This window comes from Carcharodon carcharias, chromosome 4, assembly GCF_017639515.1.
Source record: "Carcharodon carcharias isolate sCarCar2 chromosome 4, sCarCar2.pri, whole genome shotgun sequence".
NCBI classification, from domain to species: Eukaryota; Metazoa; Chordata; class Chondrichthyes; order Lamniformes; family Lamnidae; genus Carcharodon; species Carcharodon carcharias.
The window spans coordinates 73,080,301-73,107,258 of NC_054470.1; the positions used below are offsets into that span (position 1 = coordinate 73,080,301).

Here is a 26,958-nt window from a genome sequence, read left to right on the forward strand (position 1 = left end):
GAATCTGCTGCCTTTGCACTTCCTTCTAGCCTAAACATCGTCTAAGGTTCCTTTCTGCATGAGCTGGAACTTTAATCTTTTCTCTCCTGTCTCATGCGCCTTCTCTGAGCTCATCTTGTCTATGTGTCCCACCTTATGCTGCTTTGACCCTAATCCAACTAAACCACTGACTGCTCAACTTCCCTTTCTGGTCCCCATGTTAGCTGATGTTAACAGTTCTCCATCTTCTCAGGAACGGTCCCCCATTCAAATCTGCCATTGTACCCCCCTGCACCCACCCCACCCCAATCAAAAAACAACCTTTGACATGCTCTGTCCTTGCAAATTTCCAGCCCATGTTTAACTTTCCTTTCCTCTCTAAAGCCCTTGAATGTGTTTTCACCTCCAAAGCCTTTGCCTACTTTTCCCAGAATTCCAATCAGGTTTCTGTCCCTGCCAGAGTACCATAAATGATCCCTCCTTGTCCTTCTCGATCTGTCTGCAGCCTTTGACACAGTTGACCACACTATTCTCCTCCAATGTCTCTTTGCAATCATCCAGCAGGGTGGGCTGGATATGCTTGGTTCCATTCTTAGCTATCCAATTGTAGCCAGTGAAACAACAATGGCTTCTTTTCCTGCTCCTGCATTATTAATCTTTGGTGTTCCCCAAGGATCGGTATTGATCTGCTCTTATTCCTTGTTTATATGCTGCTCCTCCCAGCATCTTCTGAAAACAAGTGTATTGATGACACCCAGCTGTATCTCTCAACCACCTCCCTTGACCCCTTCACTGCCTCTAAACTATCACACTACTTGTCTGTCACCCAGCACTGGTGCAAAAATGTCCTCTCGCTAAGTATTGGGAAGATTATTGTCTTCCGACCCCATTGCAAACCACCCCCTAGCCACTGACTCCTTCCCTATACCTGGCAACTGCCAGAGACTGAACCAAACTCTTTGCAAGCTTGGTGTAACATTTCACTGCAAGATGAGCTTCCGATCACACATCCACTCCACTAAGACAGCCTACTTCCACCATCATAATATCACCTAGCTATCACTTGTCTCAGTTCATTTGTTGAAATCCTCATCCTTGTCTCTAGAGTTGGACGCAAGCCTGGCCTTTGTAAACTGCTGCCTATGTCTTGATGTGTAGCAAGTCCCATTCGTTCTTCACCCTGTGTGCTGTCCTACATTGACTTCTGGTTAATTTATCATCCTTGTTTTCAAATTCCTCAATGGCTTTGTTCCTCCTTATCTGTGTAATCCTGCCAGCTAAACAATTCTCATATCTCTTGCTCCTTCAATTTTGGTCTCAAGCATCCCCTTATTTTAATCATTTCACCACTGACTTCAGCTGTCAAGGCTTTAATTTATGGCAATTTCTCTAAGCTTTCCCTCCATTCCTCTCTTGTTTTGAGAAGCTCCTTCAAGCTTAACTCCTTGACTAAGCCTTTGGCCATCTTCCCTAATATCCCTTTATGTATTTTGTTAAACTTTGTTTAATGCTCCTGTGTAGCACCCTGAGACATTTTACTACAATCGAATCCAAGTTGTTGTAGTTGAAGCATTTCAACCCTCACTGGTGCAGATATTTTACAGTGATTCAGTGTCTGAAATTTATCCTTTTACTTGTGTTCAAACTCTGCTCTTATTCTGTTTATAAAACTGGTTTTATAGGACTATAACACAATTGGGAATAATATATTTAGGGTGCATGGAGTTGGGGGTAATATGTTAGCATGGATACAGGATTGGTTAATGGACAGGAAGCGGAGAGTCAGAATAAACATGCATTTTCAAGTTGGCAGACTAACTAGTGGAGTGCAGCAAGGATCAATGCTGGGGCCTCAGCATTTTACAATCCCTATTAATGATTTCAACAAAGAGACCAAGAGTGGTGTATCTAAGTTTGCTGACCATGGAAAGCTAGGTAGAAATATAAGCTGTGAGGAGGATGCGAAGAGATATAGATTAAGCTAGTGGGCAACAAGGTGGCAGATGGAATGTAATGTGAGCTGTGTGAGGTTATTCATGTTGGCAGTAAGAGCAGAAAAACAAATATTTTTTAAAAGAGCTGGAAATGTTGATGTTCAGGATGTACCCTTACAAGGTACTCTTGGATGTACCCTTACAAGGAACACAGAATTGGCGTGCAAGTACAGCAAGGAATTGGGAAGGCAAATGGCATTTTGGCTTTTATTGCAAGGGGACTTGTATAGGGCTTTGACGAGACCATGCTGGAGTTAAATGTGCAGTTTTGGTGTTTAAAGGAGGATATACTTGCATTGGAGGTGATACAGCAAAGGTACTAGATTGGCTTCTGGGATGAGGGAAATGTCCTACAATGAGAGGCTGAGTAATTTTGGGCATATTGTTATGAATGAGGTTCTATATGATTGTTTTGAGCCTGTCAATAAATCCAGGTAAAATGGTGGAAGGAAGAGAGTCATGTGACTAGCTCCACATTCTGCTGGAGGACAAGTCTGGGTCGATTGGTTACTGTGGGGTGCTGCCGGTTGACTTACTGGGGAGAAGGTGCAAGATGCTCACACCTATATATAAAAGCATGAGCAGCTGTGCTGACTATGGATAGACTTTCAGTCTCCAAGTTTTGGGCAGAAAATGAGACCTGAGAAAGAGAAGCACACCCAAAGGACGGCAGTTATTGTGACCAGCAGAGAGGAGAAGCTGGTTCTCTGCTTGCTACTGAAGCAGAATGTGGGAGGGAAGATGGTCTCTGTTCGAAGGAATGCACCCCATGGCCATCTAAGGAATCTGGGCAGTTTGTCTTGAGGGTGAAAAAAATAGCTGGAGTTGGCGATTTGGTTCAGGACTTCCCTAAAAACTGAAGAACATGTCATGACAGTTGGTCAACCTTACAACTCGGGGAAATGGAGAGAAGCGAACCCATTGAAAGCTGAGTGTGATGTTGGACTGGATCTTGTAGAAGCTAGTATTCTGCAGAGAGCGGGATAGAAAGTATAACTGTGGTATGGGGTTTTGGTTGTGTTTAAAGTTAATGGGGGATATCTTTTCTGTAGTTTAATGTATTAGTTGCCTATAAATAGCTATGGAAATATGACAGAGCAGAAAATGAGTGTGATCGATCTAACCTGCCTTATCTAGCCATGGAGCAGCTCATCATTAACATCATTAATCTGTATGTTGCATGTTCTCCTGGGAGAGGCTGTTTCTTTTTTGAAAAAAACAAGTGATCTCTTTGGAACTGTGACAACTAATGAATCTCCACCCAGATTTCTGCAACTTGCCTTTGATAATTTGAAATATCTTTCCCCAAGAACCTGCTAAACTTTGTTTTTCAGGATTGCCAGAATCCATACTCGCCCCATACTTGAACCAGAGGGCAATCAGTCTGTGAAAAAGAAAAACTGGGTAATGGCTAATCTAACTCTTTGCCTATTTACTTGTTTCACATGCTCATTGGTTCTGCCGCCCCGATCTGACTCAAGTAACCAATCCAGCTGCTTGATTTCCAGGACTCAACTGCATCACTATATGCACTTTGGTAAGAAGAATAGAGGCATAGACTATTTTCTAAATGGGGAGAGAATTCAGAAATCTTGCAAAGGGACTTGGGAGTCCTAGTCCAGGATTCTCTTCAGGTTAACTTGCAGGTTGAGTCGGTAGTTAGGAAGGCAAATGTAATGTTGGCATTTATTTTGAGAGGACTAGAATATAAAAGCAGGGATGTGCTGCTGTGGCTTTATAAGGATCTGGTCAGACCACATTTAGAATATTGTGAGCAAGTTTGGTTCCCGTATCTCAGGAAGGATGTGCTGGCCCTGGAGATGGTCCAGAGGAGGTTCACGAGTATAATCCCAGGAATGAAAGGCTTAACATATGAGGAACATTTGAGGACTCTGGATCTATACTCGATGGAGCTTAGAAGGATGAGGGGGGGATCTGATTGAAACTTACAGAATACTGAAAGGCCTGGATAGAATGGACGTGGGGAAGATGTTTCCATTAGTAGGAAACACTAGGACCTGAAGGCACAGCTTTAGAGTAAAGGGAAGACCTTTTAGAACAGAGATGAGGAGAAACTTCTTTAGCCAGAGAGTGGTGAATCTATGGAATTCATTGCCACAGAAGGCTGTGGGGGTCAGGTCACTGAGTGTATTTAAGATGGAGATAGATAGGTTCTTGATTGGTAAGGGGATCAAAGGTTACAGGGAGAAGGCGGGAGAATGGGGTTGAGAAACTTATCAGCCATGACTGAATGGCGGAGCAGACTCGATGGGCCGAATGGCCTAATTTCTGCTCCCATGTCTTATGGTCTTATGGTCTACTTCAGACTTTATGTTGATTGGTTAGCTCACACTGATTGGTTTGTCCTCTCAGAGATCACACTGATTGGTCTGTCCTATCTGAGTGCTCACACTGGTGCTATCTGAAATTGGTGTGTCCGGGCCGAGAGCTTACCACAAAACTTTGGCTCAGTTCAACTAAGTATCTAATACCTTCCTTACTCTTCTTTATAAACTAAAATCCATTGGAAAAGTTTAATAGTATAGATGGTTACAATGGTTGATTTAGATGAGAAAAGATGAGAGGAGACCTGAGCGGAGCTTAAGTGCCTGTAAGGACTGGTTGGGCAGAATGGCCAGTTCCAGTGCCACATATCCTATGTAATGTCCAGCCAGTGGTGAAATAGTGAAACAAAGTTACCATTTACATTCTCAAAGCTGAAGACCTCTACTAGATGCATTTTTAACCTTCCTGGTTAGAAAGGATTTGGTAAGGTCCTTCCAAAGGCAGCACTGGTCTTGAAATATTTATCTAGAGAATTGATCTTGTTCTTTGTTTTCATTTTTGCTTTTATTTTAGTAATCTCCAGAAACTTGAACACATAATCAAGGTTAAACTTTGGTGTAGGTGCCATCTTTAAGCTGCAAAACCGAGGTCCCATCTGCTGTCTCAGGTGGATGTAAAAGATCCCACAGCACTATTTTGGAAAGAGAAGATCTCCACTGTGTCCTGGCCAATATTTATCCAATGTCACTAAACCAGATTAACTCAATGTTATAACACAGTTGTATGTGGGGCCTTACTGTATCCAAATTGGCTGCGGTGTTTCATATATTACAACAATCGCTCCACTTCAAGTGTACTTCATTGGCTGTAAAGTGCTTCAGGATGTTCTGAGGTTGGGAACAGTGCTATATAAATGCAAGTCTTTCTTGAATTCTAAAGCTCCTTCTCCTCTGCCCCAATTCTAACCTTGAAGTCGCAGCCCTGCTGTACCAAAGCAAATTTTTACATCGGTCATCCTTATGGTTAAGAATGAGAGTACTAAGTTTGTGTCACATTGTGACCATGTAGCTTTCTGTTGTGAGCCTGTAATCAATGGGAGCTGGATTAAGAAGCATTCCTTCTCATGGGACCCTGAGAGAAGCTATAGAATTCTGTTCCTTCAGTCCTGTCACAGAGGAGGAAACAGTGGAAAGCCTTATGTTTCACTCGACGTCATATCTGTCCAGGTTTACTCCAGGTGGCCCATCATAATACAAAGCTGTGATCCACTATTAGCTGCTTTATGGTTTTCAATATGAGAAAGTGGTCCAATATGTTTACCATTAATAAACCTATCTTTTCTCCCTACCCCCCACTGAAGGCAATGATTCATTCTGGTGTAAAATTTCAAAATTAGCAGCAACCTGCCAGCACTTTTTCTGAGCTCCCATTCTTCATGTTTGAACAATGAATGTCACAGGATAAATCTGATCATGAAGACATCACGTCCAAGCCCCTACCTTTCTTCCCTGCCCTGACCACACACATTTCATATCCTCATTTAAAAAATACATCTAAAATATTACAATAATATAAAAGCAAAAAACTGTGGATGCTGGAAATCAAAACAAAAACAAAAATACCTGGAAAAACTCAGCAGGTCTGGCACAATCTGTGGAAGGGAAAACAGTTAACGTTTCGAGTCCACATGACTCTTCAACAGAACTAAGGAAAAATAGAAAAAAGGTGAAATATAAGCTGGTTTAAGGGGGGTTGGGACAGGTAGAGCTGGATAGAGGGTCAGTGATAGGTGGAGATAACCAAAAGATGTCTTAGACAAAAGGACAAAGAGATGTTGAACGTGGTGATATTATCTAAAGGAATGTGCTAATTAAGGGTAGAAAGCAGGACAAGCAAGGTACAGATAGCCCTAGTGGGGGTGGAGTGGGGTGAAGGAATCGAAAAAGGCTAAAAGGTAGAGATAAAACAATAGATGGAAATACATTTAAAAATAATGGAAATAGGTGGGAAAAGAAAAATATATATAAATTATTGGAAAAAACAAAAAGGAGGAAAAATCAGAAAGGGGGCGGAGGGTTCATGATCTAAAATTGTTGAACTCAATATTCAGTCCAAAAGGCTGTAAAGTGCCGAGTTGGAAGATGAGGTGCTGTTCCTCCAGTTTGCGTTGAGCTTCACTGGAACAATGCAGCAAGCCAAGGACGGACATGTGGGCATGAGAGCAGGGTGGAGTGTTGAAATGACACACGACAGGGAGGTCTGGGTAATGCTTGCGGACAGAACGAAGGTGTTCTGCAAAGCGGTCACCCAGTCTGCATTTGGTCTCTCCAATGTAGAGGAAACCGCATTGGGAGCAACGAATGCAGTAGACTAAGTTGAGGGAAGTACAGGTGAAATGCTGCTTCACTTGAAAAGAGTGTTTGGGCCCTTGGACGGTGAGGAGAGGGGAAGTAAAGGGGCAGGTGTTGCATCTTCTGCGGTTGCATGGGAAGGTGCTGTGGGAGGGGTTTGAGGTGTAGGGGGTGATGGAGGAGTGGACCAGGGTGTCACGGAGGGAACAATCCCTACGGAATGCCACCAGGGGGGTGAAGGGAAGATGTGTTTGGTGGTGTCATCATGCTGGAGTTGGCGGAAATGGCAGAGGATGATCCTTTGAATGCGGAGGCTGGTGGGGTGATAAGTGAGGAAAAGGGGGATCCTATCCTGTTTCTGGGAGGGAGAAGGTGTGAGGGCGGATATGCGGGAGATGGGCCCGACACGGTTGAGGGCCCTGTCAGCAACCGTGGGTGGAAAACTTCAGTTAAGGAAGAAGGAGGACATGTCAGAGGAACTGTTTTTGAAAGTGGCATCATCAGAACAGAATCTAAAATACTACACACTGGTCTTTTCATTACATTTTGACATATAAAAGAAGACTGGAAACATATAAAGGCTGAAGAACAATATATAGACGCTACAATATGCAAGCAGGCCAAACAGTAGAGTTAGCCTGTCTGTACTTGCCTTCTAGTTGTGTAAACAGTCCTCATCACATTACCCACCCTATAACTCTTCATTCTCTTTTTCTTCATCCATCTATCCATATCTAATTTTGAATGTTAACATGCCTCAAACATTAACCCTAATGAATTCCTCACATTTCCTGTTCTAAACCCCTGATATTTTCATCTTGTACCTATGGCCCATCAATGCCCTGAAATACTTTTGAACCACTGGAAACAATCTTCCTGCCTTTAATGCTCAGAACCACAAAAGGCGAGCAAATCTGTTTGGTCCCCAAAGCTGCGACTTCTGGTCACAATCTGCTCTTACCATTGGCAGGAACGGAGGAGTGTGAGCTGTAGCATCAGGATGGTCTCGTGTCTTTGAGGTCCTCATGTGACGCTGAAGGCACTGAATCTCTATCTCCTGTTTCAAGAGGTCAATCTCAGTCTTCAGAGCCTTCATTTTCTGATTGCTATCTTTCTGAGTCAGCTGTGGTTGATCATTTTCATCTCCATCTACTAAAAATGACATTTTAACGTTCAATTACAATGTTTTATGCCCTTCTCAAAGCAAATTGGGTTAATGCTTGGGACATAGAAACATAGAAAATAGGAGTAGGCCATTCGGCCCTTCAAGCCTGCTACGCCATTCATTACGATCATGGCTGATCATCCAACTCAATAGCCTGCTCCCGCTTTCTCCCCATATCTTTTGATTCCTTTCGCCCCAAGAGCTATATCTAACTCCTTCTTGAAAACATACAATGTTTTGGCCTCAACTACTTTTTGTGGTAGCGAATTCCACAGGCTCACCACTCTCTGGGTGAAGAAATTTCTCCTCATTTCAGTCCTAAATGGTCTACCCCATATCCAGAACGCCTGGTTCTGGACTCCCCCACCATCGGGAACATCCTTCCTGCATCTACCCTGTCTAGTCCTGTTGGAATTTTATAGGTTTCTATGAGATCCCACCTCATTCTTCTGAACTCCAGCAAATATAATCCTAACCAACTCAATCTCTCCTCATATGTCAGTCCCACCATCGCAGGAATCAGTCTGGTAAACCTTCGCTGCACTCCCTCTATAGCAAGAACATCCTTCCTTCGATAAGGAGACCAAAACTGCACACAATATTCCAAGTGTGGTCTCACCAAGTTCCTGTATAATTGCAGCAAGACATCCCTGCTCCTCTACTCGAATCCTCTCGCTATTAAGGCCAACATACCATTTGCCTTCTTTACCGCCTGCTGCACCTGCATGCTTACCTTCAACGACTGGTGTACAAGGACACCCAGGTCTCGTTGCACATTCCCTTCTCTCAGTTAATAATCTGCCTCCCTGTTTTTGCTACTAAAGTGGATAACCTCACATTTGTCCACATTATATTGCATCTGCCGTTGCATTTGTCCACTCACTCGGCTTGTCCAAATCACCCTGAAGTATCTCTGCATCCTCCTCACAGCTCACCCTCTCACCCAGCTTTGTGTCATCTGCAGGTTTGGAGATATTACATTTAGCTCCCTAAGTCATTAATATATATTGTGAATAACTGGGGTCCCAGCACCGATCCCTGCTGTCCCCCACTAGTCACTGCCTGCCATTCTGAAAAAGACCCATTTATTTCTATTCTTTTTTTCCTGTCTGTCAACCAGTTTTCTATCCATCTCAATACACTACCCTCAATCCCACGTGCTTTAATTTTACACGCTAATCTCTTATGTGGGACTTGGTCGAAAGCCTTCTGAAAGTCCAAATAAACCACATCCACTGGCTCCTCCTCATCAACTCTACTAGCTACATTCTCAAAAAATACCAGTAGATTTGTCAAGCATAATTTCCCTTTCGTAAATCCATGCTGACTCTGTCCAATTCTGCCACTGTTTTCCAAGTGCTCAGCTGTTAAATCATTTATAATGGATTATAGAATTTCCCCCATTACCGACGTCAGGCTGACTGGTCTATAATTCCCTGTTTTCTCTCTACCTCCCTTTTTAAATAGTGGGGTTATATTAGCTACCCTCCAATCTGTAGGAACTGTTCCAGAGTCCATAGAATCTTGGAATAGTGCATCCATTATTTCCAGGGCCATTTCCTTAAGTACTCTGGGATGTAGATTATCAGGCCCTGGGGATTTATCAGTCTTCAATCCCATCAATTTCTCCAACATCATTTCCCTACTAATACTGATTTCTTTCAGTTCCTCCCTCTCACTAAATGTGTTCCCCAACATTTCTGGTATGTTATTTGTGTCCTCCTTTGTGAAGACAGAACCAGAGTATGTATTTAGTTGGTCAGCCTTTTCTTTGTTCCCCATTATCAATTCCCCTGTTTCTGACTGTAAGGGACCTACATTTGCCTTCACCAATCTTTTTCTCTTCAGATACCTATAGAAACTTTTACAGTCAGTTTTTACGTTCCCCGCAAGCTTACTCTCGTACTCTATTTTTCCCTTCTTGAACAATCCCTTGGTCCTCCTTTGCTGAATTCTAAAGTGCTCCCAATCCTCAGGTCTGTTATTTTTTCTGGCTAATTTGTATACCTCTTCCTTAGATCTAATGCTATCTCTAATTTCCCTTGTAAGCCATGGTTTGGCCACCTTTTCTATTTCACTTTTGTGCCAAACAGGAATAAACAATTGTTGCAGTTCACCCATGTGCTCTTTGAATGTTTGCCATTGGCTATCCACCATCATCCCTTTAAGTAATATTTCCCAATCCATCATAGTCAACTCGCGCCTCATACCATTGTAGTTTCCTTTATTAAGACTCAGGACCCTAGTCTCAGAATCAACTACATCACTCTCCATCTTGACCAGAAGTCTTATCTCATAGGTGTCTGCATCAAGCATTTGGAGGTGAGTGTAAAACTCCTTCTCCTTCTGCCTCAATAATATGCCTTAACTTCAAACTCCATTGGGATTGAGACATACCTTCTCCTCTTGCACCAATGTGGCATTTTACTCACTGAAGCAGACGCACTCTCTCTCTCTTCAGGTACCATGCCCTAAGAGGGCTTTGGCAACCATGGACTTTCATGTGTTGGTCCATGGTTATGCTTGGCAAGATAGTGCAGTAGTTTGCGTGGCCTTCTGCAGGTTCTGGCTCAGCAGAAGACTCTCCTGCTTTCACCGCCTGCCATTGACGTATTGGAAGAATTTGCAAGTTGATAATCAACCACGCTAGAAATGCACCTTTCTTCAAGTCCCGGGGTGGAACTCAAACCCGGAGCTTCTGACTCTGGGTTAGCGATGGTACCATTACACCAAATGGCCTCCACCAGACTCTCAGGAACCTCTTAATTACCTTGCCATAAAGGCAAGTGTATTCACTGTTCAGTTGTGGCTCGGTTAATATCACTCTTGCCTGAGTCAGGAGGCTGTGGGTCCAAATCCCACTCCAGGATTTGAGATCAAAAACCAAGGCTGACAATTCAGTGCCATACTTAGGGAATGCTGCACTATTGGAAGTACTGTCTTTCAGATGAGATATTAAACGAAACCTGCCCTCTCAGTTGGACGTAAAAGAACCTGTGGCACTAATTTAAGCAAGAGCCAGGGAGTGCTCACTGGTGTCCCCCAACCAGCATCACAAAAACAGATGACAAGGTCATTGACACAGTATTGTTTCTGGGATCTTGCTGTGTGCAAACTGGCTGCCATGCTTTCTACAGTATAGCAGTGACTACATTTCCAAAGTAATTAATTGTCTATAAAACACTTTGGTACATCCTGACGGTGTGAAATGAAATAAATACAAGCCCTTCCTTTAAACTACTAAACTGGCATGTCACAGAAAATCCAATCAGTTTAGGTACAATCAAAAGTACATCCCACACACTTTCTCAATATCGTAGTACACCTGTACAGAAATCGATGTTAGTTAAGTTTTTATATCTAACCTGCCCTGTTACAAATACAATAAAACTGCAGTGTGCTTGCTTTTTAGGATTCAATAAATGAATGAATCCTGATGAACACTTTGAGAAGCTTACTTGATAACATTAGCCTTTGGCTGATGGAAGTCTTCAGTGGTTTTTGACTTCTGCTCTTCCTTTGTCGTTTTAACTGCAGCTTGAGAATTTCGTCTTCTAGCCGTTGGTTTTCTACCTCCAGCAAGATCAGCTCCGAATCCAAATTGCGTTTAAATGTATTGTGTTGTTCCCCTATTAATAAAGATGGATAAAAACAAAAAAACTGCGGATGCTGGAAATCCAAAACAAAAACAGAATTACCTGGAAAAACTCAGCAGGTCTGGCAGCATCGGCGGAGAAGAAAAGAGTTGACGTTTCGAGTCCTCATGACCCTTTGACAGAACTTGAGTTCGAATCCAAGAAAGAGTTCAAATATAAGCTGGTTTAAGGTGTGTGTGTGGGGGGCGGAGAGATAGAGAGAGAGAGAGGTGGGGGGGGTGGGGTGGGGTGTGGTTGTAGGGACAAACAAGCAGTGATAGAAGCAGATCATCAAAAGATGTCAACGACAATAGTACAATAGAACACATAGGTGTTAAAGTTAAAGTTGGTGATATTAATAAAGCCTGTCGAAGGGTCATGAGGACTCGAAACGTCAACTCTTTTCTTCTCCGCCGATGCTGCCAGACCTGCTGAGTTTTTCCAGGTAATTCTGTTTTTGTTTTTAATAAAGATGGAGTCTGTTCAAATGCAGATTTCAATAAATGTTAATTAAATACAAGAGGTGGGCTCCTGATAATTAGGAAGAAGTTAGGGAGGAACCCAGGTACCCCAGGGGCATGGAGGTTCTGCCAAATCTAATGCCAGGACCTCATTTCATTTCTTTAGTCCAGGCGGGAAGGCCAGCAGTAGAAGACCACAGTTGAGAGTGGTTCCCAGCAACCGGGAAAGATCGTGGGTTTGAATGGGGGAGCTCAGGGCAGCAATCAGGAGGGAGAAATCGCAGGCTGATGGGGAACGGTTGGCAGATCGCAGGGCAGAAGGCTCGGGATTGTGGGTCAGGGGATAGTGGCCAGATTCCAGCACCAAAGAAAGGCAGAAAGTTTGCCCTCGGGCAGGGCTGAGGAACCTACGGACCCTCTGGCCGGATTCAGCTCGTTGTTCAATTTCATCAGCCTGCAGCAAGATTTCTAAAAATAGAAACCTATGACAGTAGCGCCTTCAACATAGCTATCATCATCATTAAGAATTTGTTTTGGATAAAAGCATCAGCTAAATTGCTATAACATTTAACAACATAATATTCAAATTCAGCCATTACATTAAAACAGCGGGTGAGTTTAACATTTCCATATTCTCTCTAAAAGGAACAACATTAAGTTTGATTTTTGAATGTGTGTGGTCTGCGACTGATTTTGTCTATGTGTGAACGGCCCGTAATAGGAAAAAGGTTCCCCACCCCTGCCCTAGGGTCTGGAGTGAATACTCACGCCTCCTCCTAAATCACACGCAGCGCTCTGTAAATCCCGATCTCTGCAGGCATCTGGTCTCATCTTCATGTAGCTGCCGAGCCCTGGGAAACCCAGCCAGCTGTCCAGCTGGTGTTAAATTTAAATAAGGCTCCCAACTTCACTGTGGGATGCAAATGTTGACTTGTTTAGGATCTAGAGTTACATATAGGTAAGGGTGGTAGGGTTACCTCCATAAAGGACATTTGTGAACATGAAGGACATTGGGATTTACAACAATCTGATAGCTACATGGTCACTTTACTGGCAACAACCTTTTGTTTCCAGGTTTTGTTTTTACTTGAATTTGAATTTTTAACCTGCCATGTTGGGATTTGAACTCATATTCTTTAGATTATCAATCCAGGGTTTTGGATTACTACTCCAATAAATAATCCTTATGCCACCCAGATTATTTCTTTCCCAACCTACTTTCCCAGCCATTTTGAGCTTTTAAAAAGCTTCAATATTGTAGCATCTGACAGAACTCAGGTGCCTCACTTCCATTTTTAAGAACAATTTGTTGTTGAATTATGCACCTTCCTCCATTTCCTGTTACAGATGTAAAACACCTAGGTTAAGAACATGTTTTTATAGTCAACTTGGCAAATTCTCATTTCTGTCCATTTGCAAGGGAAACAATTCAGAAAGGGTAATAGTAACAACAGAAGGGCCTGATCATGATCTGAAAATAACAATATGCTCCTTTGTTCAAAGGTCAAGCTGCCTGTTGTGCTGGTTGGTAGTGGGTATACATTGATTGGTATACACACTAGCACAACAGACTGGCAATGCTCCTCACAGGCATGAATTTCTTTCCCATACACTGGCACCATTACTAAACAAACTTCCACACAACCATACTGTGCTTCCTCTCTTTCCAATGAGTTCTTGGGTGCTTCACCCTCTGTTCCAGTTGCAGAGCTTCAGCCAAGAGGTCATGTAGTTGGACGAGGATCAGCTGATCACTGCCGCCGTCCTGCAGGTAGGAAAGCCGCAAGGCACTGAAGAGGAAATTCAGATACATGAATCATCAAAACAGGTCACACACAGAGTAGCATCATCCAATCCTGCTGAAAAATAGATGGCACAACTTTTGCCTGCCACTCTCAAGACAACGAGCTACCATCAGTTAGGCCATTTGTGGGAGAGCAGAGCAGCAGCCAAGACATCAGGAGGATGATGGCACAATGGTAATGTCACTGGGCTAGTAATGCAGTAGCCCAGGCTAATGCTCTGGGGACCTAGTTTCAAATCCTGCCATGGCCAGGTGGGAATCCCACCAAACATGGTGGAATTAAAATTCAATTAAGAAATCTGGAATTAAAAGTGAGTCTCAGTTATGGTGACCATGGAACTACCAGATTGTCATTACTCATTTCACTTCTGGCCCAGATGTGACTCCAGGCCCACAGCAATGTGTTTGATTTTTAACTGCCCTCTGAAATGGACATTCCGCTTTACCAAGCCTTACAGAAAAGGCAAAAAGAAATGAAACTGGACAAACCACCCTGGATTGACCTAGACACTGGAAACAACAAGAGCACACCCGCCCAACTGACCCTGCTAAATCCCTCTAACTAATATCTGGGGACTTGTGCCAAAGTTGGAAGAGCAGTCTCAGATATCACCATCCCTAGATATGCCCTATGCCACCAGTAGAATAGACCCAGCACAGGTGACGGCACAATATACAGCTGGGAGGGACTTGCACTGGGAGTCCTCTACATTGACTCCATAAGAATTTGCACTTAAAACAGCAATAAATTTGGGGAAGATTCAAGTTGACACAATATATTAAAATCATGACAGGTATGCACATATAAACTGGAATTGCCACCTGCACCTTTTATATAAATTTCCAGAGGGATCCCAATTATCCAATTCATTAAAAATCCCACAAGGCTGAAGTCTCACAGCATCAAATTAGACATGGGAGAGAGAACCTTCTGCTGATTACCACATACATAGCCAAGCTAAATTTGAAGTTAGCTGCCAGGAGAAGCAGACACAGGTGAGGTAACTGCAGGGGCAGGTTCCAAGAACTAAAGAAGAAAGTGCCCAAATCCAGGGGAGTAGAACATGAAAGGTCCTAAGAGATAGTCCAGTCAAAGGACAAGGACAGGAATCTGGGAAAGGTCCTGTTCTGTCGAAGTGAAATTAAACAGCAGAGAGGAGGGCTCCAAGCTTAAAGAGAAGTAAGCTGCAGGAAGCAGACTTAAAAGAAAAATAGCTTGTGAGAAGCCAGGAGATACAAGGGGACAGCCGAAGGTCTGTAACTCTTTACTATGGGGCTGTGAAACAGTGGTGTTCTGTTGGCATAGCTGAGTCAGTGAGAGAGAGTGCGTGGAAGGGCGCTTGGATGCCCGTGGCAATCCAGGGGGCGGGGAACATTGGAAGGAGAGTTCGAAATCCTGGAGGTGGACCCTTGTGGAAGGTCTGAGAAAAAGCATCATTTGGGAGAAGATTCCAAATGAGTTCTTTGAGATTAGAAACTCTCGTGTGACAGACGGAGTTCAGTGAGACCAGTTGGCTCACAGTGTGACAGTGTGTCTGGGGGAGTTGAGGAGAGATCCATAGCATCTGTTCAGAGTGACATCTGTCACTTGGTTTCAGAGAGTGGTGTGTCTGACCGCAGGTCAGCTATTGGTTTACATGGACAGTGTACTTATTGTGAACATTAGAATATAAGATAGCTTTTGTAACTTGTGTTATCCTTACAAGTCTGTATACATTTTTAAAGATATAGTTCACAGAATCGCAGGATTTTAATAGCACAGGAGGCCATTCATCCCATTGTGTCTGCACCAGCTCTCCAAATGAGCATTATGACCTAGTGCCATTGCCCTGCCTTTTCCCCGTACCCCTGCACATTGTTTCTCTTCAAATAATTACCTAATGCCCTCTTGAATGCCTCGATTAAACCTGCCTCCACTACACTTCCAGGCAATGCATTCCAGACCCAAACCACTAATTGTGTGAAGAAGATTTTTGTCACGTCACATTTGCTTCTTTTGCAAATCACTTTAAACCTACGCCCTCTCGTTCTTGATCCTTTTACGATTGGTATAAACTTCTCCCTATCTACTCTGTCCAGCCCCCTCATGATTTTGAGCATCTCTATAAAATCTTCTCTTAGCCTTCTTCTCTCCAAGGAGAGAATCTCTCCAATCTATCCACATAGCTGAAGTTTCTCATCCCTGGAACCATTCTTGTAAACCTCTTCTGCACTCTCTCCAATGTGTTCACATCCTTCCTATAATGTGGCGCCCGGAATTGTACACAATACTCCAGCTGAGGTCTAACAAGTGTCTTATATAAATAACATCATTGCTCTTGTACTCTATGCCCCTATTAATAAAGCCCAGGACACGATATGCTTTATTAACTGCTCTTTCCACCTGTCCTGCCACTTTCAATGATCTATGCACATATACCCAGGTCTTTCTGTTCTGTACCCCCTTCAAAATTTCACCCCTTATTTTAAATTGTCTGTCCATGTGCTTCCTACCAAAATGCATCACCTCACACTTCTCCACATTGAACTTCATCCACCACCTATCTGCTCACCCCACCAACTTGTCTATGTCCTTTTGAAGTTCTACACTGTCCTCTTCTCAGTTTACAACACCCCCAAGCTCTGTATCATCCGCAAACTTTGAAATTGTTCCCTGCACACCAAGATCTAGATCATTAATATATATCAGGATAATCAAGGATCCTAATAATGACCCCGGGGGAACTCCACTACAAACCTTCCTCCAGTCCGAAAAATATCCATTCACCATAACTCTATGCTTCCTATTTTTCAGTCAGTTTTGTAACCACATTGCTACTGTCCCTTTTATTCCATGAGCAATAACTTTCTTCACAAGTCTGTTGTGTGGCACTGTATCAAATGCCTTTTGAAAGTACATGTACACATCAACGGCATTACCCTCATTGACCTTTTCGGTTACCTCTTCAAAAACTCCTGTAAGTTGTTAAATACGATTTCCCCTTTAGAAATCCATGCTGGCTCTTCCTTATCAACCCATATTTTTCCATGTGACTATTAATTCTATCCCAAATAATTATTTCTAGAATTTTTCCCACCACTGAAGTTAAACTGACTAGCCTGTAATTGCTGGGCTTATCCTTACAACCTTTTTAAACAAGTGCATAATGTTTGCAATTCTCCAGTCCTCTGGCACCTCCCCTGAGTCTAGGGAAGACTGAAAGATTATGGCCAGTGCCCCTGCAATTTCTATTCTCACTTCCTTCAATATCCTTGCATGCATCTCGTCTGGTCCCAGTGCCTTGTCAACTTTAAGTGCCAACAGTTCCTATTCTATTCAACACTTCCTCATCAATTCTGAACCCTTCTAGTGACAGAGTTTGCTCATCTGTCACCATAGCCTGGGTAGCATCTACCTCCTTGGTAACAACAGATGCAACGTATTCATTTAATACCTCAGCCATGGCCCCTTTGTCCATGTGTAAATTCCCTTTTTGGTCCCTAATCGGCCCTACTCCTTCTTTTACCACCCTTTTATTATTCATATGCCTATAGGAGACTTTGGGCTTCCCCTTTATGTTGGGTGCCAGTCTTCTCTCATAATCTCTCTTCGCTTCTCCAATGTGCTTTTTCACCTCCCCTCAACCTTCTGTATTCCTCTTGATTCTCAATTGTATTTTCTACCTGAACCTGTCATACGCTCACTTTTTCTTCTTCATTTTAATTCCTATCTCTAGTTGTGCATGAAGGAGTATTATAATATAGTTTGCCTTTTCCTGTTAAATAAATGTTTTATTCTTTTGTTAAAAGTTCATCAGATGACTCCTGTGACTCTGTTCAGTAGCCACTTTCCACGTATCTAAACAAAAATAACAGTTAGGATCTATCAAGCCGAGTTCCACCCTGGAACCTGGATTGTCCAGTCGTAACATAATCTGGGATCATAACCAAGGTCCTAGTAAAATGAAAACACCCATTGTTGGCATCTGGTTCCAAATATCATCCAATTATATATGCAGCATGGGTCATTAATATTAAAGAGCAGCAACGATAAAATGCAATATTAGTTTGTGTGCACCCTATAGGTGATCCCAGAGAGTACAAACCAGAGTACAAATTTTACTTTAACAGCATTGTGCAATATTGTTAATTTGACAGGAAAATATCCCATTAGTTATTTATAACATTGTGCAGACGATATCACTTAGGCATCATTCAAATGTTCTGCACATTGCACCATATGGACATGGTGACAATAAATTCATATTGGGAGGAAAGATTCAATACGTGCAACCCAGATAAACTGCACAAGCCCTTTTCCATTCTGTAGAACTAGAAGACGACTTTCCTCTACCTGGGTGCATGAATCCCCCACCATCAACCCCCCCCTCTCCCAGCATCTCTCAAACATCCCCCCACCCCCCTCAACGTCCCCCTCCAACATCCTACCACCCACCCCCCCAACCTACCTTCCACACATACACAGCATCCAATTGGTTCTCAAATGACAGGGATTTCACTTGCCATTTTTTATCTGAGAGCATGTTCATGGAAACTGCTGCTGATCTTTGGACAGCTTCATTGTTGTCTGGTGGGCTTTACAAAACAAATCAGAATCATGAAGCTGCCTGAAGATTGGAAACAGCAGCACAGCAACTAGTGAAGCAGACACTGACAAACTGGCTTTAAAAAAAGATCAGAACTTTTAAGCTGATCTTTCAAGTCTCAAACTCTGGCTGCTTAGAATGGGCAACCTGACAACTCTGTTTAAAACACTGAGCCAGGGCTTCCCATAGCTCATGAGCCTGATGTTTGGCACCATCTGCACCAACACCCCCACCCTTGGCCCTGGCCCTAAGAGGGCATTGGCAAACACGATCTCCACGTTCATCTTGCTCTGGAGGCCTGGATCACCTTCGTTGGTGGTACATTCATCCAGTTGGTGAAGCTCTTTAGAAAAAGACTGTTCTTTGTCCACCTCTATCTCTTTTACCATCGATCTTTCCCATCAGCATCAGAATTTCTAAAGCATGATTTTGCATTACTTGCCCAAGAAATTCTAACTGTTTCTTCCTGATCTTGATCAGCAGGAGTCTTTTGGTCCCAGATTTAACCAGCACCTCTTCATTGGTATTGTGACTTGTCCATCTTCATTATATGCCTCAAAAACCACAATTCTGCAGCCTCAATTCTTCTCTACATTATTTCACTGATCATTCAACACTCGCCTCTGTATGTCAAAATTGTGTGATGTAGCATTCCAAGATTCTCTGCTTTGTTTTCATGACTATTTTTGAGTTGATCGTAATCTTTTTAATTTTTTAAAATGCATCTTTGGCCATTCCAATCCTTCATCTTATTTCTTGGTTGCACTTTCCATCAGATGCTGACATACTTCCTAGTTAACAAAATTTGTCTACCTGTTTGACCTTTTAATTCTTGCTGTGGTCTTACATTCTAGTATGATTCTCTTTTTGGACACTATTAGACATTTTGTTTTCTTTCAATTTATGCTCAGCCTTTTCTTCTCACTTTCCCTCACTACTCAATCCAAAATCTTCTGCAGTATCTCTCCAGAGTCGGCAAAAGGAGTGATGTCATCAGCGTATCTTGTATTACTAAAGCTGTAACCTCCAACTAATAATCCAGGAAGGTCTGCAATCTCTCTAAGAATATTTTCACTATACAAGTTGAATAAATCTGGGGAGAAAACACACCCCAGTCTGACCCTACTTTTAGTTTTCACAAAATCACTTAGATCGTTAACAACTTTTTACGGCCGCAGTTTGTTTCCAATAGAGATTTCTTATCACTCTAAAATTCTTACCATTGAGGTCAGGAGGCTCTAACATGCTCATCAGCTCATGTTTCACCTTATCAAATGCCTATGATCAATAAAACTTATGAATACTGTACATCTTTTTTCATCTCTGGCTCTTTCTAATAGCAAATGTATCATAAAGATAGTATTTCTTGCTCCTCTAGCTTCTATAAACCACACTGAAGAGCTGAAATTTCCGGCTTTATCGTGCTCCAGGCCCTATTCATCAGTGCTCAAAGAAGGATTTTAGTAAAGTGACTCATCAGACTGATAGTGCACTTTCAATTGCTCTGGTCTTTTTAGAGAGTGCAATAAATATTGATTTATTTAAGTCTTGTGGAATTTCTCCTGTGTTGTAAGCTTCATTAAAGATGAGTCAGTTTGTCTACTCCAAATCTTTTAAACTTTTAATTTTGGTGAGCATTTCATCAGGGCCTTTGCCTTTACTGTTTTTCATCTGAATCACTGCTGCTCTTATTTTGTCTTTAATGATCTTTGGACCACCTATGTTTTTTCTTAATTGTTGGCTTTCATTCTTTTCTGCTGTCCTCAGTTAAATCCTGTTTGCATTCAGTCCATATTGCAAGCACTTGGGTCCCTTTTCATGATAGCTTCCCCATGTCCCCCTTTGATGCATCTGCCACTTGCACACCCAAATGTTCCTGTGATTTCCCTAATAACTTTGTGCATTGTTCTTGAGTCTCTGTTTTTACATTTTCCTATTCCTTCACGTTTGTTGTTCAACCATTTTCCTTCTCTTCAAGCCATTTTTGTCTGATCCTTTCATCTAATTCCTAATATTTCCATTGATCTGTTAGCTTTATCTTCCTTCTGTGCTCCATCAGGTCCAATATTTCATCTGTCATTCATTTTTGTTTCTTTCTCTTTTCTTTAATTGAAATGGTGCTTTTTGATGATGCTTTGAACATCTCCTGTGTTTAATGGTCTCCTTGGTCTTCAAGCTGTTCAAAATGGTTTGAAACGATTAGTGTACAGCGAATGCTCAGGTTATTCTCAGTACCTGGTTCAAGGAGTGTCCAAGAAGGAAATGTACCTGGAAAATTCCTGGTTACATGACCCGAAATCAAATTGACTACATGGCAACAAACAGCAGATTCCGAAACGCAGTTCCACAAGCAAAGATCTACCCAGGTGCCAACTGCAGAAGCAACCATGTACCTGGAGTTTGCACTATTAAAACAAAGCTGAGGAAGTTGAAAAAAAAAGACATTAAAGAGATTAGATTATGAACTACTCAATACAGTGAGTTCAATTAAAGATAAATTTAAAGTGGAACGGGAAGAAATCTACACAAAAGGTCTGCCTGCAGCTGTTTCTTATAGTGTACAACCTGGTATTACATGGAGGTTAACTATTCTGTAGAAAGGCATTTCAGCCAAACCAGTTCATATTGGTGTTTATCATCCACACATGCAGTAATCCAAATCCTTTGTGTGTCCATCCTGTTCCTTTTATTTCGCAATAATTCAAATACCTATCTAACCTATGTTGATGCAGAGGTTATTATAAACAGAGACAGGATCTGAGTGGGGAAGAGGGCAATAGTGGGAGCAAAACACCAAAGATGAGGTTAAATTTCAACAGGGATGCCACAACATCATTTTATTTCTGGCTTTCACATCTCCACAAATGGGCATGATGCAAACCTGTATGTCACATTTTTACCTCAACTATTTAAAGGGCCAATACACAGATGAAATTTGGAGAACTTGACAGAATCGTGGATTTATGAAATTTAGTTGCTTTAGTGAGGTGCCCCTTGATGTACTGACAGGTGAGGTGACAGTGAGGAAGGTGGTCCTATTCTGGAACAATGAGAAGGAAAAAATAGCTGCTCTAATGAAAAAGCTGCAGTTGATGGTGAAGAGATGGGCAGCAGGAGTGTTGTGCTGAGGATATGGAGTCAGTGAAGCAGTTTAATAACCTAACCAGGTTAGAAAAGGCAAGCACTGGTGCAGATTCACCCACAACCTGTAGAAAGCCCACATTCCCCTTTACTCTGTCCTATCATTCATACTCCCTCACATGGCTCCTCACATCCACTTGACTTTCAGCAGCATGCATTGTGTCATTTCAATGCCTCAACTTCCCTTCCCCCCACCCCCCTCCACCACTGCCATTTACCCTAATCTTCACATAAACTGTTACTGCCTCAACTTCCCTGATTCTCAGCAAACATCCTCAAATTGAACTGCCAACGGTTCTACTTGTTAAGCATCTGCGTGAAGTCATCCTCACTGAATGCACTGCATCTATCAAGTGAAAACATGTCTTAGAGGCACTCATAGGTCTGTGGCCATTGCAGGAAAAAAGAGCACAAAACAGAGGCAGCAGGGTCAGAACTGGAGATGGTCCATCACAACTCGTGGAGATGATAACTGGAGAGCAGGAGGTCCTGGAGATAAGTGAGATGTCAGTGTCCTTGGTCATCAGAGGTGGGGAGATTGAGACTTCACCGCTTGGTGGTGCCAGCAGGAAATGCCTTTGATCAACAGTTCATACAAGACTAAGTCATGTGGACTTAATTTCAGCACCAAATAAACATCTTTACTTTTCCTTGACTATATCAAATTCAAATCTTTTCCCCTCCAGTCCTATCATAATTAAGACAGCAGCCTGTGCCATTTCCAGATGATAATTTCTCAAAGGAACATAGAATGGTTACAGCACAGGAGGTCATTCAACTCATTGTGTCCACATCAGTTCTCTGCAATTCAGCTAGTCCCTCTCCCCAACCCTTTCCCCATAGCCCTGTGATTTATTTTCTTTTGGTGCTTAACAAATTCCTTTTTCAAACCCACAACTGAATCTGTTTCCACAACACTCTCAGATCCTAATCACTCATGCATAAAAGGCTTTTCCTCAAGTTGCTGGTGGGATTTTTTTGCCATTCACCTTATATTGATGTCCTTTGGTCCTTAATCTTTCCACCTACAGTAAGTTTCTCTCCATCTATTCTGTCCAGATCCCTCATGATTTTGAACACCTCTATTAAATCTCCTCTTAAGCTAATCTTATCTAAGGAGAACAGCCCCAGTTTCTCCAATCTGTCCACTTAACTGAAATTCCCCAAGCCTGCAAGCATCCTCCTAAATCTTTGCTTCACCCTGTCACATCCTTCCTAAAGTGTGGTGCCCAGAATTGGACACAATACTCCAGTTGAGGCCGAACCAGTGTTTTATACAGATTCACTATAGGTTCTTTGTCTTTGTACTCTCTATTTATAAATCCCAGGATCCCGTATGCCTTTTTAACCTTTCTCAACCTGTTCTGACACCTTCAATGATTTGTGCACATATACCCCCAGGTTTCACTGTTCTTGCATCCCCTTTAGAACTGTACCCTTTTATTTTATATTGCCTCTCCTCATTCTTCCTACCAAAATGTATCCCTTCACATTTCTCTGCCCATTCTACTGGCCTGTCTATGTCCTCTTGAAGTCTACTATCCTCCTCACAGTTCACAACACTTCCATATTTTGAAATCATTCCATGTACAACCAAGTGAACCAGCTCCTGGGGAACACCACTGTTTGCCTACTTCCAGTCCAAAGAACAAGCCTTTATCACTAACCTGTTTCCTGTCAGTCAGCCAACTTTGTATCCATGCTGTCACTGTCTTCACAGGCTTCCATTTTGCTGACAAATCTATTATATAGCAATTTACCAAATGCCTTCTAGAAGTCTGGGTACACCCCATCGATCGCATTACCCTCATCAAACCTCTCTGTTAAACATTAAAAAAAACTCAATCAAGTTAGTTAATTTGCCTTTAACAAATCTGTGCTGGCTTTCTCACGTCCATGTGACATTTAATTTTGTCCTGGATTATTGGCTCTAAAAGCTTTCCCAACAGTGAGTTTAAACTGACTGGCCTGTAGTTGCTGAATTTATCCTTACACCATTTTTGAACAAAGGTGGAACATTTGCAATTCTCTACTCCAGTGGTACTATTCCTGTATTTAAGGAGGATTGGAAGATTATGGCCAATGCCTCTGCAATTTCTTTCCTTCCCTCAATATCCTCTGTGCATCTGACCCAGCCCTGGTGATTTATGAACTTTAAAAGCACAGCCAGCCTTTCTAATAATACCTTATCAATTTTTAGTCAGCATAGACTGGTTGGGTCGAATGGCCTGTTCCTGTGTGGTAAAACTTAGGTAAACCTATGTGACACCCTTGGTAAATATAGATGCAAAGTACTTAGAGGGATTGATTCCTCTGATGCTGCACTGTCACACTGTCACTGTGCAGATAGTGTACTTCAGGGGTAGTTCACAGTTCATAAGTGAGCACGAGCAGAGTGGTGGTGGGGGCAGTCCATTCTGAAGGATGCAGCCCTCTCCAAGCTGGATGCAGATACTGAACTCCAGCAGCCAATGAAAAAGCGAATGATAGAGGGTTAGCAGATAATGTTCAAAGCACTGGCAGCTCTCCAGCCACACCTTCCACAATCTCAGCAAGGAGAGGCTTATGCATTAGTGGATTTATGTTGTCAACCATTGCAGGGATGCTTTCCATGGATACAATGTCCTCCTCCAAGAACTTCAATACTAATGAGTCCCTGCAGGCCCTTATGACAACAGTGAAGACTATGGACACTAACTTGTCAATCATCTTAATTGGGTTGACAGATATATCGCCACAGAGGTTGCACCATGTCAGAGTTAGGAAAAGTGAATGAAAAGCTTGAGCATTTCACCAAGTGCTTGGAGGTTTATGAAAATGTTGTGCTAGCATATTTAATTCCTTTATTCACATTAAATTTATTAATTTATCCCACTCTCCCATGTTTATCATTCTTGCATGGAAAGTGCCAACTCAAATTTTTAATTGCTTAATGACAAATGTGCAGACACAAATTAACTGAGATCAACTGGGGTATGTACAATGAGTGGATGGCTGGTTACAGGACTGTATGTGTAAGTGCAGGAAAGGAGGGGTTGAGAGGAGATGTGATAATTACTTTGATCCAGCCCGGGTGACTAATTGAACCTTCGAGCTAGGGCGTCCCATGGTGTCCTGAGCAGTAATATCATAGTTGGTCAGGCTTTGGGTGCCACATCTTCATCTTCCATTCCACTGGAAACCACATCAGTGGATAAATTTTGAACTGCTTGTTCCTTCTCCACCTCCAATCCTCAATGCAGTGATATGTCGCAGAGAATGCAGCACGCCACCATTAGGTCCATGCCAGTGAGTTTTGATGGGCAGATTCAGACCAGTGCAGGCACCTGAAAGGCATCATGATCATTCCAATGGCATGCCTAATGACACATCTGGCTGTCATTTGGCTTGTGTTGTAGTGTTATAGTCTTCTTAGCGCTTTGGTGTTCATCAGCAGGGGTGGGGGGGCATGTTTCCTCAGGTGTCAGCAAAAAGTCAACTGGCAGCCACCCCTTAAGACTGATTCCAGGAATGAACAAATCGAGGATGTTAGTCCCTTTTTGTATTCATTTATGAGCTGTGAGAGTCACAAGCATGGATAGTATTTATTGTCTATCCCACTGCCCTTGAGAAGGTGAGCCGCCTTCTTGATCTGCTGCAGTTCTTGTGGTGTAAGTACACCCAGAGTACTGTGAGGGAAGGGGAATCCAGGTTTTTGACCCAGCGATGAAGAAATGATGATATATTTCCAAGTCAAAATGGTGTGTGACTTGGACAGGAACTTGCAGGTAATAGTATTCCAATGCACCTGCTGCCCTTCTTCTTTTAGGTGGAGGAAATCACAGTTTTGGTAGGTGCTGCTGAAGAAGCCTTGGTGAGCTGCTATAGTGCATCTTGTAGGTGGTACACAGTGCTACCACTGGGGTTGGTGGTGGAGGGAGTGAATGTTTACATTGGTGGATGGATTGCTTTCCCTGGATGGTGTTGGAGCTTCTTGAGTTTTGTTGGAGCTGCACTCATCCAGGCAAGTGGACAGTATTCCGCCACAGCCCTGAAATGTGCTTTGTAAATGGTAGAAAGATTCTGGGAGTCAGGAGGTGAGTCACTCACCATAGAATACCCAGCCTCTGACCTACTCCTGTTGACCTGCTCTCACCTCAGTTCTGGAATACAGCTGTTTTGACCATGTTTGGATCAAGGCCATAAAAGGTCTGGAGTGGAGTGGTCCTGGCAGAACGAAAAACAAGCATCTCTAAGAAGGGTATTACTACATAAATGATCACAATGATACCTTCCATCACTTTGTTGACAGCTTGCTGTCATCTACATCCTGCTGTCCTGCCCCCCATTCATGTACAATCAGTGGCATGAAGATCTTGGGCAGAATTTTCTGCCTGTCGAGCGGGTGGGCGGGCCTGGCCCAATCTCCAGCGGGATGGGAGCTGATCCCTGCCGGAGATTGTATAATTGTATAATTGATCCTGTCAAGGGCCTCAATTGGCCATTGACAGGTCGGCGGGCCCGCAGCTGATTTTGCTGCGCCCCCACCTTCCTGAAAATTTAAATGGGCCGGGATGACATCAGAGGTTCCTCCCAACATCATCCCGCATCATTTTACACATCGGCAAGCGGGCCCCGCCCCCTGCTCGCTGACGGCAACATTCTGCCCTCTGTGTTCACACAGTAGACACAAAGTATCGCACTAGTGGAAGTTAAGTCAAGTCAGTTAAAGTCTAAATACATTTTAATGATGTGATAAGTATTAATAGCTGCCAGTCAACCTTTTCAATGCTGAAAATTAGTGATAATAAACTTAGACTCTCATTCCTATAATTGTTCTTGGAGATTTTTTAAAATTATACTTAAAGCATTTTTACTTTCCTTTGTCTCTTTTTTCCTCTCTCTCGTAATCCAATCTTTCTTTCTATATCTATTTCTCTTTCCGATTTACATTTAATTCACCAAAATTATAATCCCTTCTCACTTTTTGAACTGTTAATTCAGAATCCTTCAATCTGATTGGTTAAGGAGATACACAGCTGCTTGCCCTGTTCACTCAGAGCCCAAATACCCTGTTCATACTTCCAGCAACTTGCAGAGCAAAATATCATTGACATTAAACAAGGGAGACTCTAAATAATAGTGGGCACCGTTTGTTGGTCTACCACAACATTTAGAGTAACATGCTTTTGTCTTTTTGTATCATTGGACAACTGAAAAGAAGGTACATCCTTAGTCTCACTGCTATGTATTATTACTTTTATAATATTTAAAGCCAAACTATGTTCTTGCAGCCTCTTACGTTACTTCTGTTTCTTCAGCAAGGAAGTGAGACTCTTATTTCCAAGTACAGGAAACAGTTTAATCACTCAGTCCCTACTTTTCCAGGCTATGCACATTTGCCGATGCTTATATATACAGATGCAAATACTTTAACCGGTGGCCCTGCAGTATGAATTAATACCTCTTTTAATTTCTTTAAGGTGTCCATTGTTCAAAATTGCAGGACAACAAAGTCAAAACCCTTTGCTGAGCATGAGGCTAGGATACAAAAACGTGCCAAAATATCATGCACGT

General features: G+C 42.5%; 1 protein-coding gene across 1 annotated transcript in view; it reads right to left on the minus strand.

Annotated features, from left to right (window-relative positions):
* ccdc17 (coiled-coil domain containing 17) overlaps positions 1-26,958 on the minus strand; it is a 79,093-nt gene that overhangs the window by 18,476 nt on the left and 33,659 nt on the right. Inside the window, exons 6-8 of the mRNA XM_041186546.1 lie at positions 13,522-13,661; positions 11,234-11,404; positions 7,572-7,762 (exon numbers count right to left, since the gene is read on the minus strand). Coding sequence (XP_041042480.1) covers positions 7,572-7,762; positions 11,234-11,404; positions 13,522-13,661 — 502 coding nt within the window. The remainder of the gene's footprint in view (positions 1-7,571; positions 7,763-11,233; positions 11,405-13,521; positions 13,662-26,958) is intronic.